At 48.8% G+C, this 19311-nt stretch overlaps 2 protein-coding genes across 7 annotated transcripts in view; one reads left to right on the top strand and one right to left on the bottom strand.

Moving 5' to 3' along the window:
• The window catches only part of stk36 (serine/threonine kinase 36 (fused homolog, Drosophila)), a 79089-nt gene extending 77031 nt beyond the window's left edge, over positions 1–2058 (bottom strand). For 4 of the 6 annotated variants that reach the window (XM_063062438.1, XM_063062441.1, XM_063062440.1 and 1 more), the window contains exons 1-2: positions 1156–1256; positions 38–199 (exon numbers count right to left, since the gene is read on the bottom strand). In XM_063062438.1, coding sequence (XP_062918508.1) covers positions 38–148 — 111 coding nt within the window. In that variant the 5' untranslated portion in view covers positions 149–199; positions 1156–1256. Of the gene's footprint in view, positions 1–37; positions 200–1155; positions 1257–2048 lie in introns of those variants that run through there. The other 2 variants (XM_063062439.1, XM_063062442.1) reach the window with 2 other exon arrangements.
• rnf25 (ring finger protein 25) lies at positions 1362–16190 on the top strand. The gene is made up of 10 exons (XM_063062444.1): positions 1362–1403; positions 2468–2542; positions 3442–3544; positions 4238–4305; positions 7769–7838; positions 8192–8263; positions 10414–10554; positions 11054–11140; positions 14178–14312; positions 15200–16190. The coding sequence occupies exons 1-10, from the start codon at positions 1381–1383 to the stop codon at positions 15671–15673; spliced, it is 1248 nt and encodes a 415-aa protein (XP_062918514.1). The 5' UTR covers positions 1362–1380; the 3' UTR covers positions 15674–16190.
• Positions 16191–19311: the final 3121 nt, after the last annotated feature.

Genomic DNA, 19311 nt, shown 5'->3' with positions numbered 1-19311 from the left:
GGGGAGGTAGTGTTTAGAGGTGGCACAGGCTCAGTACCTGTCCACTGAACTTCCTGCGGCCCTTATAGACTCTGCCGAAGGACCCCTCCCCGATCAGATTCAGCACATGGTAATCCTTCAACCCCGAGCCTAGTGGTGGGTTCTCCATCCCGGGGTTACCGGGAGACGATGGCTCCAAGCGAAGGAGCCGCGGATCTGCCTGCAGAGGGTGAGGGCAAGAGTTCAGTGGGGTGTGGGGATTTAGCCTTCTTCCCGACCTGAGACCCCTATCATCCCTTTCCAACAGTCAGGGAAAGTCTGCTAGCCTCCTTTTTTCCAAAAGTACAATCCTCCCTGTCTTCGATCACTCCCTCATTCAGTCCCAGTACACCTGACGATCTTCCTCTCTATTCTCCTCTGCTGCTCACTTTCTGCTTCCCTCACCTCTCCATCACCATCCCACTCCTTCCACCCTTCTTTCCTTCCTCATCCGTCTATTCCATTCCCCTCCCCTCCCCACCCTCCTTTCCCATCCTTTCCTCGATTCATTCCCCTTAACCCCCATCGACATCCATCTCTCCGTTCCCCCTCCCTCCGCCATTCCTCTCACTCTCATTCCCCCTCCCTCTGTCATTCCTCTGACTCTCATTCCCTCTTCCTCCGTCACTCCTCTGACTCTCATTCCCTCTTCCTCTGTCACTCCTCTGACTCTCATTCCCTCTTCCTCCGTCACTCTGACTCTCATTCCCTCTTCGTCACTCCTCTCACTCTCATTCCCCCTCCCTCCGTTATTCCTCACTCTCATTCCCCCTCCCTCCGTCATTCCTCTTGCTCTCCGTTCCCCCTCCCTCTGTCATTCCTCTCACTCTCATTCCCCTCCCTCCGTCATTCTTCTTGCTCTCCGTTCCCCCTCCCTCTGTCATTCCTCTCACTCTCATTCCCCCTCCCTCCGTCATTCTTCTTGCTCTCCGTTCCCCCTCCCTCTGTCATTCCTCTCACTCTCATTCTCCCTCCCTCCGTTATTCCTCACTCTCATCCCCCTCCCTCCGTCATTCCTCTCACTCCATCGCACATTCTAATTTTTTCCTTCCCGTTAACCACCACCCCATTTATTTGTCTGTACCTCCTCCCTCCCTCACTCCAAGCATCTCTCCCTTCCTTCCATTCCCACCTCACCTGTCTCCCCCTTCCCCGTGTGTCTACTGCCCGTCAGGCGGAACAGAGTTAGCCCAGCTCTGATAGAGGACCCCGCGCCCGCCGCCATGGCAACCGGCGCCGCGTCTCGGGAACGAAACCAGAATTTACTATACAACCAGAGAGGCCGAGGCACCCCATCTGATCGACAGCTGCTGCAGCCAATCATCAGACAGTACAGAGTGACGGCGGCCGGAAGACTACAAAATGGCGGAGGAAGGAGAGGAGGGGTAAGAGCTGGGAAGAGAGACGAGTGGAGGAGGGGTGGTGAGGGAGGGAGAGCCGGTTTGGGCGGGCGCAGGAGTAGAGGGTACCTCCAGAGAACCGGGATCACCTTTCTCCTTCCCGTTCCCTTCCCCGCTTTTCTCCCTCTCCGTCCCGCTTCCCCACCCCCACCCCCTCCCTTTCCGCAACCCCTCCCCGCCTCTCCTCCTCCTTTCTCCATCCTCCCCCTCCCTCCTGCCATTTGGCCCTTCGAGTCTGCCATTTTCCCTCTCAGCCCCAATCTCTTGTGTTCTCCCCATGTCCTGACTAATCATGTATCGACCTCTGCCTCTCCAATGTTAAAGGGGTCCTGGGTGTTTTTGTAGACTAGAGTGCAAGGTTTCCTGTGAGTGGAGTCACAGCTAGATCAGGTTAGATTTATATGCTGACGATGTACTGGGGACAGTTCACAAATGTTACCATACAATCTGGTGCTAACTGAGCATGCTCACAACGTTCCCAGAAAAACATGCAAAAACAGCAAAACAAGCCTATTTCCCCCCTCTCCTACACACACCCACACCTCATCCAGACCTCTGACCTCCAGCCTCCAGACCATGGCTCCACAGTCGCATGGGGCATTGAACTTCAGGCTTAACTTCTATACTCACAAATCTCAGGATTTCGACCTCCTCTTTGACAATCACAGGCCTCTGACTTTGGACCTTGTCAAAAAACCTTGGCCCTTGAATCACAGGACTCACTGTCCTCACACCACAATCTCTGGGGCTTGCTGGCCTCCGACTTGCAGCTATTTACTGCTTCTGCCATCTCACTCCCCTCATCTCTGGCCGACATCTCACCAGACCTCTAAATTCTCATGCTGTATTCAAGCCCAGTACAATAAGTCTGACCCACAAATCCAATGGACGTTGCTGTTCAGTATCATCTCATTTGAGATGCTGGCTTTGGAAAGTTATGTTGCAGCTGTATGGTTTGAGTGGGATTTTGTTCAGCACAGACAAGTCGGGGTGAAGGGCCTGTCCACTGTTCTGCCACTCTGACACAGTTTTCCGTCCCTTTCTTGCAGGGACCTGGGCTCAGAGCTGGAAATCCTTCGCTCCATCTACCTGGATGAGCTGAAGATTTCACACGATTCGAACAGGTAGGTAGCTGTGGAGCTGTTCCTCTCCTTCCTCCAGCCCTCCACATACCCTATCCACCCACACCACTTCCCTCCCCTCCCCGACTTCCCACTTCTTTCTCCATTCACCTTATCCTTCTCCCCTACACACCCTCCCTCCCAATTACCCACCCGCACCCCCCATTTCCCTCTCCCTCCCCAATTTCTCACTACCCCTTCTCCTCTCCACACACCTCCTCCTCTCTTCTCCCCTCCCCTCCCTCCATCCCTCTCTCACCTCCCTCCCTCACCTCCCTCCATCCCCTCCCTCACCTCCCTCCCACCTCACTGTCCTCACACCCCTAACCCCACACCCACCCCCTCCCCCCACACCCACCCCCTCCCCCCACACCCACCCCCTCCCCTTCTCCCCTCCCCTTCTCCCCTCCCCTTCTCCCCTCCCCTTCTCCCCTCCCCCTCCCCTTCTCCCCTTCTCCCCTCCCCTTCTCCCCTCCCCTTCTCCCCTCCCCTTCTCCCCTCCCCTTCTCCCCTTCTCCCCTCCCCTTCTCCCCTTCTCCCCTCCCCTTCTCCCCTTCTCCCCTCCCCTTCTCCCCTCCCCTTCTCCCTCTCCCCTTCCCCCCTCCCCTTCTCCCCCCTCCCCTTCTCCCCCTCTCCCCTTCTCCCCCCCTCTCCCCCTCTCCCCTTCTCCCCCTCTCCCCTTCCCCCCTCCCCTCTCCCCCCCTCCCCCCTCCCCTCTCCCCCCTCCCCTCTCCCCCCTCCCCTCTCCCCTCTCCCCCCTCCCCTCTCCCCTCTCCCCCTCCCCTCTCCCCTCTCCCCTCTCCCCCCTCCCCCTCCCTCCTCCCCTCTCCCCCCTCCCCTCTCCCCCTCCCCTCCTCCCCTCCACCTGCCTGCCTGCTGACCCTCTCCCTCCCTACCTCTAGGCAACACCCTTGGGAACTCAGTATCACCTTGCACCCGGCTACAGCGGACGTCACCGAGTCCCAGTACGTCTGCCTCACCCTTGGCCTCTCCTTAACTGCCCAGGTGAGTGTGGAGAAGTTGGGTGTGAGGGAGGGTGGGTGTGAGAAGCGAAAGACTATACACTCTACTGATGGCCCTTAGCGTCCCAGGCGTGGTCCGATACCACGTGCTCTGTCTTATGCCTTGCTGCTTCCACTCCCCCCTGCTGCCTACGAAAATTAATGCCCCAACACACACCCTCCCCACCACTTTGCCAGTCCCTCCCAGAGCCCCCCTCCTCCCCCACCCCACCTTAGCATCCCTTAACACAGCATACCGCCTCCATGTTCCCCATCCTTTCTCAATCCCTTCTCGCTGCTGGCCCATCTTCCCTGCCCTCCTCTTCTGCTTGCCTCCCTCCTGCACCCTCACTTTGCACCACACTCTCCCATGGCAGTTCCTCCCTACTTGCTGCCATCTCCCACTGTGCTCTCAGAATTGAGTCTTAAGTGACTTAGGATTTGGCCCAGGCTGTACCTGGGCCTATGTGGTTGATTATAACTCCACCAATGTTCAACTACCTCCCTTACACTCTCCTTCAGTAACATCTCGCCCCCAGCGCGCTGTCATTGACATTAATTAACACTGCAGCTTGATGTTCAGGTCAGGAGATTAATCTGTTGATTTCCCCTTTCTGCTTGGGGTTCTTTTTCCCACTCTCCCATTCTCTCTTCTTTCTACCCTGTCTCCTCCCTTCCTCCCTCCCACTCTTCCCAGTATCCTGACATAGTGCCATCGATCTCAATCTGGAATCCTCGAGGCTTGTCAGATGACCGGATCCTCAGGTGGGAAATGTCTTTGCGAGTTTTACCGAGTGTCTTGCCTTTTATTATGGCAGTGGAGAGTGGTGGGGACCTTTCAACTTTTTTTCTGTAGGTAGTTGACCACAATCGTACATAATAAATTTGGCCTGACCAATAAAACTTCAACAGGACATCTATACTCCTCTACTCAGTGCTGATTTATGAAAGCAAATGTGTGAAAAGATCTCTTTATGATACCACTTTCAAAGAATTATGGATCTGTATTTTCGGATCCCTGTGTTCTACTGCTTTTCTCAGTGCACTACCATTCATTGTGTAAGTCCCAAGGCCATAAGACATGGGAATAGACTTGGGCTATTCAGCCCATTGAGTACGTTCTGTCATTCCATCATGGCTGATTTACTATTCCTCTCAACTCCATTCTCCTCTTTCTCCCTGTAACTTTTGATCATCATCATCAGGTGCCATATCCAGGTTGAGCTTTGACTGCCATGGCCCACACACTCCTGTTTCGGGTCAAGTGGATCAATTCATTGGTATTCATTTCCAGTTCTCTGGCTGCTGTCTCCATCATCATTTGTCTTTGTCTTCCTCTTGCTTTCTTCCCTTCAGTCTTTCCAATAATTACAGTGCATTCTAACTCCTCTTTCCCAATCACATGTCCAGTGAAGTTATGTTGCCTTTTCATGATCTCATACACTATTTCTCTTTTTGTGTTTGCTCTGTTCATGACATCCTCATTAGATATTTGTTTCGTCCATGATATTCTTTGCATCCTCCTCAAAAACCACATCTCTGCTGCTTCAATTCGTTTCTTCATGTTACTAGATATTGTCCAACATTCTGAGCCATATAACATAACTGGATAAACGTAACATTTCAGTGTTCTGAAGTGGGTTGTCATGCCTAGTTTAGTGTTGGTCAGTATACTCTTCATTCTCATAAAGTTGTCTTTTGCCATCCCTATTCTTCTTTTGATGTCCATGTCGCACCTGCCATCTGATGTCCCCCAGCTTCCTAAGTAGCAGAAGTTCTGTACTTGTTTTATGCCTTCCCCATTTATTCTCAGCCTGCAGATAGGATTCTCCTTTTTGGATATCACCATACATTCTGTCTTTTTGCGATTGATAGACAGACCCATTTTTGCACTTTCTTCAACATCTATATCAATTAAGTTTTGTAGTTCTTCCTCCGTACTTGCAATTAACACAGTGTCATCCACATATCTAAAATTATTGATGTTTTCACCGCCAACTTTGATTCCCAAGATGTCTCTTATTTTTTGTAATGTTGTTTCACTGTACGTATTAAACAAATCAGGGGAGAGAATACACCCTTGTCTAACACCTGTCTTGATTTTCGTAAACTGACTCACTTCTCCATCTATTCTTACAGCAGCAGTTTGTTTTCAGTACAGATTTCTGATTAGGCGGAGGTCTTTCAAATATAGATCTACAGTTTCCTGTAATACTTCGAATAACTTATTGTGCTTCACTTTATCAAAAGCTTTTGTGTAGTCGATAAAACAAACAAATATTTTTGCACTTGAATAGCTCGTTCTGATGGTATCTTTAACATCGATCTCACATTTCTTGTACCTTTGTCTTTCACAAAACCACATTGTTCTTTACCTATTTCAGCTTGTATCCTACTTATAGCTCTTGTCACCAAAATTCTTAGAAGTATCTTGGTGATATGACTCATTAAACTTATGGTTCTCTGTAATTCACATTCTATTGCTCTAGGTTTCTTAGGAAGAGTGATAAATACTGATTTTTTTTTTCATCTCTTCTGGTATTATTCCAGTCTCATAAATGTCATTGAGTAAGTTTTTCAATTCAGTAATTTTTGATGCCTTTACTAATCAAGAACTTATCAACCTTCGTTTTAAATATATCCAATAACAGCCCCTACAGCAGTCTGTGGCAGTGTTCCACAAATTCACCACCATCTGTCTTAAAAAAAAAAGAATCCTCCTCATCTTTTCTGAAAGGATATCCATTTGTTCTGAGATACTGTCCTTTGGTCCTAGAGTCCCCTAATATAGGAAATTCTCTCTAAACATCTCGGATTTCCAATATTCAATAGATTTCAATGAGATCCCTCTCATTCTTCCAGCCTCCAGTGAGTACAGGCCCAGGGCCATCAAACCCTCCTATGTTAACCCTTTCATTCCCAGGATCATTCTTGTGAACCTCCTCTGGACCCTCACACATCCTTTATTATATAAGAGGCCCAAAACTGCTCACAATGCTCCAAGCCTTAGCATTACATCCTTACTTTTATATCCTAGTCCTCTCGAAATGAATGCTAACATTGCTGTCTTACTACTGACTGCAGTTAACCTTTGGGGAATCTTGCACTGGGACTCTGAAGTTCCTTTGCACCTCCAATTTCTAAATTTGCTCCCCATATAGAAAATTGTATATGTCTATCATCCTTCTACCGAAGTGCACGACCATGTACTTCCCTACACTGTAGTTCATTGCCATCTTTTTGCTCATTCTACTAATCTACCTGATCCCTTCTGCAGACTTCCTACTTCCTCAGTACTCCCTGCCCCCACATCTTTCTTAATATCATCTATAAACTTGGCCACAACGCCATCAACTTAGTCGTCTAAATCACTGATATATAACATGTAAAGAAACAGTCCCAACACTGAGTCCTGCAGAACTCCACCTGTCACCAGCAGCCAACCAGAAAAGGTGTTGTTTATTTCCACAACAAAAATGATTTCCACTGAATCAGACTTTGTCACAACACTTTGACACTCTCTCTCTCCCACCCCCTCTCCTGTCTCTCTCTGATCTCTTTCTCTAATTATAACACTTCCTCCTGTATTCTGTTATTGTTTTTGATTTGTATTCTCTGAATGTGCTGATGCTGTTTTATAATGCTGCCACAAGAAAGTAGCATCCATCATCAAAGATGCCCACCAACCAGGCCATGCCCTTTTCTTACTATAACCATTTGGCAGGAGGTACAGAAGCCTTGAGCCCCACCTGACCAGGTTCAGCAACATTTATTCTACAAACATCAGACTCCTGAACTGGCATGGATAATTTCGTTCAACTCTATGAACTGATTGTACAACCTATAGACTTACTTTAAAGGACTTTTTACAACGCATGCTCTCAGTATTATTTTTATTTGTACAGTTTGCATTCTTTTGCACATTGGTCGTAAGTTGATCTTTATTTGTTTATGTAGTTTTTGGTAAAATACTATTGGTTTTCTTTTTCTCCTGTAAATGCCTGCAGGAAAATGAACCTCAAGGAAGTATATGCTAACATATCCGTACTTCGATAAAGTAGTCTGAATGGATAGGTTGCAGAACAAATTTTTCGCTATCCCTCAGTACTCATGACAATCATAAATCAATTTAACAAAGTGGGGTGGTGTAAAGATTCAGCCAGAATGTGAGGGTGACAGGTCTCACTGGGGATAATCTGACAGGAATGTGCCTTTTCTGATGATGCAGTATCCGACGAGAATTGGAGGAGGAGGCAGAGGCGGGAAGAGGAGGGCAGGTGCTCTACCAGTTGATCGAGGTGAGCAAGGGATTGAGTGGCAGGACTTGCCAATGTGGGGTCTGCGTTCGAAGGGGATGTGGGGTGGGAGCTGGAGGTAATGGTGTGCAGGATTAACATCAGAGGGGATATAGTCAGTGATAGGGTGCTAGAGGAAAGTGTCGTTGACAGAACAATTAAAATCAGTGAAGACAGTCAGTGACACAGAACATGGGTAGAGGGAAGACGTAAGGGAGCTGGATTAACATCAGTTGGGATATAGTCAGTATCATGACAGTTGGGGGAGAGGGGTTCCTGAAGGATGGTGTGAGGAAGCTAGATTTACTCCAGGGACTCAGCTGTCGTGTTGAATGACCTGCTCTTGTGCTTTTCAGAAGGGGAAGGAGATCCTCACTAACAACAATGTGCCCTTTGGTCATTGTGTCATCTGCCTGAACTGTTTTCAGGTGAGGGGGCCAAACAGGGAAGGGTGGTGCTCTGTGGCCTGGTGGGGAGTGGGTCAAGGGAGTAGCAGTGGGCAACAATGTTGGGAAAAGATTCAAGGGTGGAAGAGGTGAATGTGGCAGAGGAGGGGAGACGGTGGATGTGTGGTCTGTGATTGGTGTCTGATAGGGTCGAGGAGTAGCAGTGGGTGATGATGTGTAGGGAAAGGGAAGATGAGGATCAATGAGGCAGGGTAGTGCGAGAAGAGGAAGTGGGGAAGAGAGTGCCGCTGTGTGTCTCATGGGGAATAGGTCAGTGGGAGAGGGGCGAGGGCATGCTAGTGGAAGAGGGAATGGAGATGAAAGAGTAGGTGATGGGGTATTAGATGTTTGATAGGGAAGGGCTTAAGGTTGAGCAAGGAGTTTGTGAGGGGTAGGGAGAAGGGAGGGATGGGTGGGACAGAGAGCAGGAATTAGTATGTGTGGGTAGAGTCACGGAGTCGGAGAGAATGACAGCACAGAACTAATCTTCTACCTAGTCCAATTTACATGCACACAGGCCATAGTCCTCCATATCACTCCCGTCTATATACATGTCCAAACCGCTCTTGAATGATTCAATTGAACCTCCATGCACCATTTCCACTTGATTGTCATCTGATACTCACACCACCCTTCAGTATTTCACCTTTCACCCAAAACCTATGACCTCTAGTTCTAGTTTCATCCTACCTGAGAGGAAAAAACCTCCATGTATTCACCATATCTATGTCCCTAAATTTTGTATGCCTCTAAGATAGCCCCTATTTCTCCTATGCTCCAGACTTATTCAACCTTTCCCTCTAACTCAGGATGGTAAAGTCCTGGCAACGTGGTTGTAAATTTTCTCTACACTCTTTCAGATCTATTGATATCTTTCCTGTGAGTATGTGACCAGAATTACACACAGTACGCTTAGTTTGCCCTCTTGTACAACTTCAGTGAAACATTCCAATTCCTGTACTCAGTGCTCTGAAGCGCATTGTGCCAAAAGATCATGTTATGACCCTATCCACCTGTGACGCCACCTTCAAGGATTTCTGGATCTGTATTCCCAGATCCCTCTTTTCTACCACAATTCTCAGTGCCCTAATGTTCACTATGTAGTCCTACCCTCATCTATCCTCCTAAATATCACTTGTCTGCATTGAATCCCAGATGTGATGGCAAGGTTGGAGAGAGATAAGAGTGGAGGGAAGGTGATTGGAAGAGAAGGGTTAAGGAGAGGAGGGAGTGTGGTGGGGTTGGAGGACGTGTAGGGTTTGATAGCATAGGAGGAATTAAAGAGAGGTGGATGATGAGTGCACGGGGGTGGAAGGAAGTGGACAAGGAGAGAATGGGGTAGGGATGAGGAGAGGATGGGGGAGAGTAACCCAAAGCAGTTCCTGATGATGAGGGGAATGGAGTTTGAGATGCAGAGTTGGTGATTGATGGCATGAGCAGAGCAATGGGTGGGGGAGTGGATAGCCCACCGCACTCAGATATCTGTTCTGCTTGTCCTACTCTACTATACAGCTGCACAACCTTCCTCACGCTGGGACATCTGCTCTGCCCCCCCCCCCCCCATTTGCATCTGCCCAACCTGCCTCGTGAATCCACCCCAACACCTGGGCCCTGCTTTACTGGAAGCTTGTTCCACCTGTTCCGACCCCACTACCACCCGACGTGCCCACCCTCCCTGATGTTTGTTCTGCCTCCTTCACCCCTCTCCTGTGCATTAGGATGGATGTCTGCTTTGTATGCCTTGCCTCCACATACCCCGCCCCCCCATGGGCATCTGCTCTGTCTGCCTCGCCTCCATGCCACCGACATCTGCCCTCACCACCCCCATAGTGAAAACTGCTGTGCCCATATTGCCGACCTTCTCGACAGCTGGTCCACCCGCCTCTTATCCCCAATGCCAGCTCTGCCCACATCTTCCACCCTCCCCCCAACAACGTCTGCTCCATCTGCCTCTTCCATTTCTGATACCTGCGCTGCCCACCTTGACCCCACTCCCCCAGTCGTAGTCATCTCTTCCCCCGGAAGAATTCTGCTCCAGCTACCTTGACCCAGTTGGCTCATCCCCACCCCCGCACCAACATATGCTCCACCTGCCTCACCCACCTGGGCATCTGGTCTGTCTGTCTCCCCAGGAGAGCGACGACTTCACCCGGACCAGCTGCTACCACCACTTCCATTCATACTGCCTGGCCTCTTACATTCAGAACGTGCAGGCGGAGCTCAGGGTGCAGGGGTCTCCTCCACCCTCCTCTAAACCCCCCAACACACAGACGGTAAGGAACTCATGGAAGGGAGGGACTGTGGAAGGAGGGATAAATGGTGTGGTGAGGAAGTGATGAGGCCGTGGGGCGTAAGAAATAGGTTGGGGGAATGGGGGGGATGGGAATTGTGTTGGGAGTGGGGAGGGGGCAGGGAGGAGGGAAAGAAGATTTGGGAGCATGGAGGAGAGGGGATGGGCAGCAGAGAGGAGGGATAGGAAAAGAAGGGGAGTGGGAGAGGAGATAGGAATGGGAGGCTGCTGAGTGGAAAAAGGGATTGAGGGAGAAGCTGGATAAGGGGAATGGGGAACTATGTGAAGGGCGAGTATGGGAAAGCTTTAAGGGTTGATGAGGGAGATGGACAGGGAGTTGGTGGGGTGGAGCAAGGTGGGGAAGAAGAGCGGTTCAGTGAAATAGGGGAGGTGGAAGGAGGAAAAGGTTGAGGGAGTAGGGAACTCTCCTGTCACCCTTCTTCCCCTTAGTAACCACTGCATCTCCCTGTTGCCTCTAGCAGGTGGGTGTTCTCTGCCCCGTTTGCCGGGAACCTCTGACCTACAACCTGGGCCTGCTGTCATCGGCTGCCGATCCTAGTCACCCGCTGGTGAGGAGGGGGCATGGGGGACGTCAGGGGCCGTGGAATCACTGGGAGTGGTAGGTGTGGTCAGGGGTTGTGAAGTCACCAGGAGGAGTGGATGGGTGCGGTTAACCCTTAGCAATTGTGTTCACCTCCCCTCCGCACCAGATTGTCTAGGCACAGTCTACCCTTCCTCAGACTCAGTTCCAAAGGGGAAAGCTGCAGCGCCCAGGTCTCTGACTCGGTGGCTCAGAAGGGAAGAGGGGCAATAGTGATAGCCGATCAGATAATGAGAGGAACAAACAGGAAATTCTGTTGGTGTGAAAGAAGGTTGGTGCTGGATCTCAAGAGAGGGAAATTACAGAATGGCTTTTTAGAGCAGTTTGTGGTTGAAGAATGGCGACCTGGATGACATCTTGCTGGACATACGTAATACGGCACTGATGAAAGGTGACAAACCGGAACAGTGATCACTCTCAAGCATTATCCCAGTCCCCAAGTCTGGATCCCTCACGAAGACAGATAGTTACCGCGGTATCAGCTTGACCTGCATCTTAGCAAAGCTATACAATCGGATGATCTTGAACAGGATTCGCACCACCATTGACCCCAAGCTAAGATTCAATCAGAATGGTTTTCGGCAGAAGCGCACAACAGTAATGCAAATACTTGCTCTCCATAGAATCATCGAGGAAGTCAAGAAGAACAACCTACCAGCCGTGCTTGCTTACATCGATCTTCGCAAAGCTTTTGACTCCATTCACTGAGGTAAAATGCTGAAGATCCTGAAAGCTTACGGAGTGCCAGACCATCTACTGAGAGCAATAGAGTCCAGCTATAGCAAAACCATGGCGAAAGTTGTATCACCAGATGGAGAAACAGCAGTGTTCGAGCTCCTAGCTGGTGTGCTGCAAGGAGGCACTCTGGCACCCTACATCTTTATACAGCTTCATAATCTTCCTTGATTATGCTCTGCGTCAAGCTACCAAAGATCATGACAAGCTTGGTTTTACCATAAAACCAGGACAAACCAAAAGGATCAGACCAGTTATGCTCACAGATCTCGATTTTGTAGATGACATAGTCCTGCTCTCTGACCAGATGGAGGAAGCACAGCAGCGACTGACAAGTGGAAATTGAGTGCAATAAAGTTGGACTTCACCTAACTGCTAAAAAGACAGAGTATGTGGTGTTTAACTGCGACGAAGGTACTCTCAAGACCGTAAAAAATAATACCATTAAGAAAGTCTTTGACTACAAGTACCTCGGGTCAAGAATGATGAGTTCAGAGAAGGACATAAAGATACGGAAGGCGCTGGCGTGGAGGGCCATGAATGACATGAAGGAAATCTGGAAGTCAAACCTGACCAGAGGGCTTAAAAAGAGGATTTTCACAGCAGTCATAGAGTTCATTCTCACGTACGGATGAGAGATGTGGACACTCACCAAGACGATGCGAAAGTCTCTAGACGGTTGCTATACACGAATGCTCCGGATGGCTCTTGACGTGAGTTGGTAACAGCACATAACAAATGTCGAGCTCTGTAACAACCTGCCAATGCTCACCACTAAAACTGAGGCAAGAAAACTGCAACTACCAGGGCACTGTCTACACCACCCCAAGCTACCTGCCAGCCTAGTCATCATACGGGAGCCCAAGCGTGAGAGGATGAACCCTGGGCACCCTCCCAAGACTGGTCAACAGGCTCCTAGAAGACAGCAGCGTGGCTAATGTAGATGAACTGAACATATTGATGAGGGAGAGGGAGAAGTGGAGAGTCCGTCATCATGCCCAACGCCAGCCCCCTAGGCCTGAGTCGACGTAGTAGTAGTAGTAGTTGTGGTTGAGCCTACCCAGAAGGATTGGGTGTTGAGTTGCGAACCAGATCTGGGCATGGCTAGAAGACTGGCTGACAGCCAGAAGGTGAAGAATAGAAATAAAGGGAGCCTTTTCTGGTTGGCTGCCAGTGAATAATGGTGTTCCACAGAAGTCGATGTTGTAACGACTTCTTTTCATGTTGTACGTCAATAATTTGGATGATGGAATTGATGGCTTTGTGGCCAAGTTTGCAGACAATAGGTGGAGGGGCAGGTAGATTCGAGGAAGTTGAGAGACTGCAGAAGGACTTAGAGTAGGAGAATGGGCAAAGTAGCAGTAGATGGAATAAACTGTAGGGAAGTGAATGGTCATGCACTTTGGTAGAATGTATAAAGGTGTAGACTGTTTTCTAAGTGGGGAGAAAATTCAAAAATCTGAGGTGCAAAGGAACTTGGCAGTCCTTGTGCAGTATTTCCTAAAGGTTATATTGCAGATTGAGTCAGTGGTAAGGAAGGCAAATGAATTATTAGCATTCATTGCAAGAGGACAAATATAAAAGCAAGCATTCAACGTTGAGGATTTTAGAAGACATTGATCAGACTGCTTAGAAGTATTGTGAGCAGTTTGGGCCCCTTGTCTAAATAAATACAAGCTGGCATTGGAGAAGGTCCAGAGGAGGTTCTCAAGAATGATTCCAAAAATGAATGTGGAGTATATGATGACTCTGGGCCTGTACATGTTGGAATTCTGAAGAATGAGGGGTAATCTCATTGAAACCTATGGAATATTGAAAGACCTAGATATAGGGGATGTGGAGAGGATTTTTTTTAATATTATGGGAGTCCAAGAAGAGAAGACATATCCTCAGAATGGAGAGACATCCATTTAGGACAGATGAGGAATTTTATTCAGAGGGCAGTGAATCTGCGGAATTTAATGGCATAGACAGCTGTGGAGGCCCAATCATTGGGTATATTTAAAGCGGAGGTTGATAGGTTCTTGATTAATCAGGGCGTAAATGTTACAAGGGAAAGGAGAATTGGATTGAGAGGGATTTTTAAAAAAAGCCAATATGGAATGGTGGAGCAGACTCCGACCAAGTAGCCTAATTCTGTTCTGATGTCTTATGGACTCCTTGCTCTCCCAAATGTCTATCTTCCCTCTGCCTGCAACTTCTTGGTCATGTTTAGACATGTAGCAACTGGCCTCTGTGTGGACACCCACCATCTTCCCTTCTGCCTGCAGGAACCCTACCAGCCAGATGAGACGTGGGTGAAGAGGTGGCAGGAGCTTCAGAGGATTTACCGCCGGCAGAAGGAGCGTGGGGGGATCATAGACCCCCAGGCTGACCGTGATCGCTTCCTCGTTAGCTTGACCAGAGTGAGTGGGAACAGATACAAGAAGATCCTTGTGTTGTGGGTACACTACAGGAAGATCCCTCGAGGCAGGGAGTGGGGACCTGTACAGGAAGACCCTAGGGGTACAATGATCTGATACAGGCAGATCGCGGGGAATGAGGTCCAGTACAAAAAAATCCTGGGGCTGGGTGTGCAGTGCAGGAAGATTGCAGGGTGGGGGGTAGGGTCCATACAGGAAGATCCTGGGTCTGAGAGTATTATAGGAGGATCCCAGGATTGATGGCTTGGTATAAGAAGAATCCGAGGGGGGGTCAGTATCCAGTACGGGAAGGTCACAGATACTGGGACACTAGAAGAGCTCGGGGAGGGGATGGTGGGGGAATCATGTCCATTACAGGTAGATCCTGGGGGGATGCTGTCTGGTACAGGAATGCACTTGGGGATGCTGTAAAGGAAGATCCCAGGAGGTGACATTGGGACTGGTACAGGAGTTTCTATCCTCCTCGTCTTAACAGTCTCCCCTTTCTTTTCCTCTCCCCATCTCCCTTTCCCCTTCCCTCCCTCCTTTCCCCTCTCCAATTGCCCATCCCTTGTTCCTTCCTCCCCTCCCTATGCTTCCCCTTCCTCTTTGTCTTGTCTTTACCTCACTCCCCTTCCCTCCTTGTTCCCCTTCCTTCTTCCCTGTCCTATCCTTTCCCTACCTTCCTCTCCCCTCTCTTCTCTTCCTCACCCTCCCTGCCTCCCTCCACCCTGCTACCTCTCTCCCACCTCCTTCCCTCCAGTATGCCTCCCCTTATTCACCCTTACATTTCCTCTGTCCCTCTCCCCTACACACATCCTCTCCTCTCCTCAACCCCCTACCTCATCCCTCCACTACATCACTAACCCCAGTTTCTTGCACTTCCACAGCCTTTGGACGTCATGGCCCGTGAGGTGGAGCGGAAGGAGACCACAGCGACGCCCTCGCCTGCTGGCCCTCCTCCTCAGCAGATGGACCCTCGGGCTCCACACCCCCAGAGCTCCCGCCCCTTCTGCCGCCCACGCCCCGCCAGGAGGGGCCATCATGGGACACGGGCTCCTTCTGAGACCCAAGGTGTCAGGCAGGAGAATGAGGAGAAGGTGGAGACATCAGCTGAGGCCTCACACACATCGCGGCTCACCAAGCCCCAGCTGGAGACTGAGATTGAGAAGAGTCCGCCCCAGGCTCGAGGCCCTTGGCCCAGGATGGAGGGGGGTGCCCATCCCAGGGCTGGCAGGGGCCGGATTGGCTGGGGGCGGGGAAGGGGAAGGGGGCGGGGGCGTGGCTGGCCTGGCAAGGGGTGCCCCCTGCCACAGGATCCTGCTGACCCGCAGCCTGGGGAGGCTCCCAGGGAGGGTCACTGAAGGGTGCAGTCGGTACTGATCCCATCGGGTCCTATGGATGATCAGTGCTAGGTCCAGGATAGTCCATGTTGATCTGTTGGGTTCCAGGTAGGGTAGGTGATTGGTCTGGTCCATGCTGATCTGGGTCAGGTCCTGGGGAGGTTCAGTGATGGGTCCGGTGTATTCTTACCTGGTGTGGGTCCTGAAGGGGGGTTGGTGATCGGCCCACGCTGATCTGACCGGGTTTAGGGGAAGGTCAGTGATGGGTCCGGTCTATGCCGATCTGGTCTGGGTCCCAGGACAGGTTGGTGACGAGTCCATTGTGATTCATTTTGGGATCTGGGGGTGAATACCTTGTGTGGTCCACCCGGATAATAAGTTAAAGTTCAAGTTTATTGTCATCTGACTGTACATATGCACAACCAAACAAAACAGTGTTCCTCCATACCACAGTGTACATACAGCACATTAAACAAAATGTTCCCACAAATAAGTTAATAAAATATATTTCAAAATGCATGTTATGTGTGCAGCACAGATAATTAGTTAACAGTATTGCTGTCCTTGTAACAAGACCTCAGTGGTGGCAAGTTATGTATGAGACTCACAGACCCAGTCTAGCAGTTCTAGTCCTGATGCTCCTGTACCTCCTTACTGATGGTAGTGGGTTAAAGAGATTGTGGATTATGTGGTAGAGATCCTCAACAATGCTTTGGGCCCTTCATATACAACACTTCTGGTAATTATCAGAAATGAGGGGAGGGAGTCTGTAGTGATTCCCTCGGTGGTTCTCACTATCCTGTGTTGGGTTTTGCAGCCCAATGCCTTGCAGCTTCCATATCATGCAATGATGCAGCCACTTACCCTGGCAGCTCATCCCACACTCTCATGCCCTCTGAGTTTTTAAAAAAAGGTTCCCCTCGTGTTCCTCTTAAACTTTGGGCTCTTAACCCATGATCTCTACTTGTAGTCCCAACCAACCTCAGTGGAAAAAGCCTGCTTGCTTTTACCGTAGCTATACCCTTCATAATTGTGTATACTGCTATCAAATCACCCCTCATTCTTCTATGTTCCAAGGAATAAAGTCCTAACCTATTCAATCTTCCCTTATAATTTAGGTCCTCCAATCATAGCAACATTCTTGTAAATTTTTCTGTTTTCTTTCAACCTTACTTGCATCTTTCCTGTAGATAGGAGACTAAAACTGTGCATAATCCTCCAAATTAGGCCTCACTGTTGTATAGCTTCAATATAATATCCCATCTCATATACTCAGTATTTCGACTTATGAAGGCCAATGTGCCAAAAACTTTCTTTACGACCCTATCTACCTGTAACGCCACTTTTAATGAATTATGGACCTGTACTCCCAGATCCCTTTGTCCAACTGCACTCCTCACTCTTCAAGATAACATCCACTGCCTTCATCAAATTTCTCAAAAAAATTCTTTAAGATTGGTTAGACCTGACCTACAACACACAACACTATGCTGACTATCCTTAATCGGTCCATCATATTGGATAAATACTCATATATCTGGTTCCTTGGAATAGCTTTCAATAACTTTCCTACTACTGATATTAGGTTCACCGGCTTATAATTTCCTGGTCTTATTTTAGAGCCTTTCTTAAAAAGCAGAACAACTTTATCTTCTGCAGTCCTCTAGCACTTCACCTGTCTCTAAGGATGAATTAAATATCTCTGCTAGGGCCCCCGCAATTTCTGCATATGCCTCCTACAAGGTCTGTGGAACACCTTGTCAAGCTCTGGGTTTTCGCAAATAAAACAGCAGAGGACCTTTAAGTTTAAGGGAAATTATAACAACACTTTTATTGTCCTCCAGAATGGAACATAAAGGCACGGTAAAAAACTTCATGTAATTATGTCATCACGTCAGACCAGCTTCTCTATGTTGGTGGTTGTGAGTTATGCCTATGTTTCCATACTTCCATCCATTACATTGCCATGTAATCCACCTCAAGACAACAGCAGCTCCTCTTCTAATCTCTAGAGTCTGACCTCGCTGCTGCTGTGCCTCACTTTTATAGACTGTGTAGGTCTCCTGGGTAAATACTAAAGTGAAAAAATACATTTAAGATCTCCCCCAACTCTTCTGGCTCCACGTTTAGATTGCCTGTTAGGACAATCTCATGTCTTCTTTGAACCCCCCTTATTAAGTGTTCTCCTGCAATTCTTACATAAGCACCTCATTTGTTCCTACCTCCTATACCTGCTACGCAGCTCCTTTTTTTTCTTAACCAGGGCCTCTATCTCTTGAAAACTAAGGTTCCCTAAACCTACCATATTTACTTTTTATTCTGATAGGTGCATTCAAGCTTTGTATGCTCAATATTTCTCTTTTGAAGGCCTCCCACTTACCAAATACACCTTTGCCAGAAAATAGATGTCCCAGTCGGCAAATGCCAGATACCACCAAATTTGGTCTTTCTCCAATTTAGAACTGTGGACCAGGCTTATCTTTTGCCATATTTACTTTGAAAGTAATGGCGTTGGGATCACTAGATGCAAGGTGTTCACCTTCACAATCTGATGTCACCCGTCCTGTCTCATTGCCTAATAGCAGATCAAGTATCGCACAATTTTGTTGGGACTTCTATGTACTAATTAAGGAAACTTTCCTGAACACATTAGACAGGCCCTACCCTATTTAGTCCTTTTACAGCATGGGAGTACCATTCAAAATATGGAACGTTAAAGTCACCGATTATAACAATCTTGTGTTTCTAGCAACTGTCTGCCGTCTCTTGACAAATTTGTTCCTCAAAATTCCGCGTGCTGTTGTGTGGTCTATAATATCAAATAGTTCCGTTTTAATATCGGATAATGTATGCAGTAATGTGTACCTGAGATTCTTATTCTTCGCGGACATCCACAAAAACAAGAGACCCCCCAAAGCCCCCTTTCCACCTCCCACGCACAAGCAGCGGCAAAGGGTCAATCTCCCCCTCCATTCAGCAGAAAGCATCAGCATCCACCACCCACCAATCCCCCAAAGGGAGCCATGATCTGCAGTAACCAAACGCTATTGTTTACCCGACAGTTTGACCTGCCACTGCCACAACCACAGATTCGGTAGCGCATCATCATTCCGTTTTGCCTGAGGAAATTGGACTGTTGAGTCAACTGAATCTGAAGACAAGCGGTATTCGTTTAACTTTTCAGCCGCAGTGTAGGGTTCGTTTTCCATTGGGGAGTTTTAGTTAACGATCCTGTTTGGCCCAGTGTTTATTGTTTTCTTACCCTTTAACACTGTTCACATAAAAATCTGTGACCTGTTTCAGTGTCTCTCACTCCACACTTGGGCCATATCCAAACCTGGTGACAGCCACAGTCGCTCTCTCCCTCTGAGACTAGCAAAGAGTCGCTGTTACGGTGTTACAGTCTGCTGCGTTACTTTTTATGAGATTCTTCAACTGTAGAATCAGTAGTAAACTCACCCAACCGTGAAGAGAAAGAGAGGGCGCAATCACTCAAGTACAGAGACAGCTGCATCCGCCGCCACAAAATGTTGATGTTCCTTCTGCAACGCCTCATTCGGCGACACTGGCATGGAATCGGTTGTCCACGGGCCGCACCCCATTAATATAGCTCCATTAATGTGGCCATACCTTTCTTATTCCTCAGTTCCACCCATAAA

The sequence above is a fragment of the Mobula hypostoma genome, chromosome 11 (assembly GCF_963921235.1).
Source record: "Mobula hypostoma chromosome 11, sMobHyp1.1, whole genome shotgun sequence".
Lineage (NCBI taxonomy): Eukaryota > Metazoa > Chordata > Chondrichthyes > Myliobatiformes > Myliobatidae > Mobula > Mobula hypostoma.
This window is presented reverse-complemented; position numbering and strand designations above follow the sequence as displayed.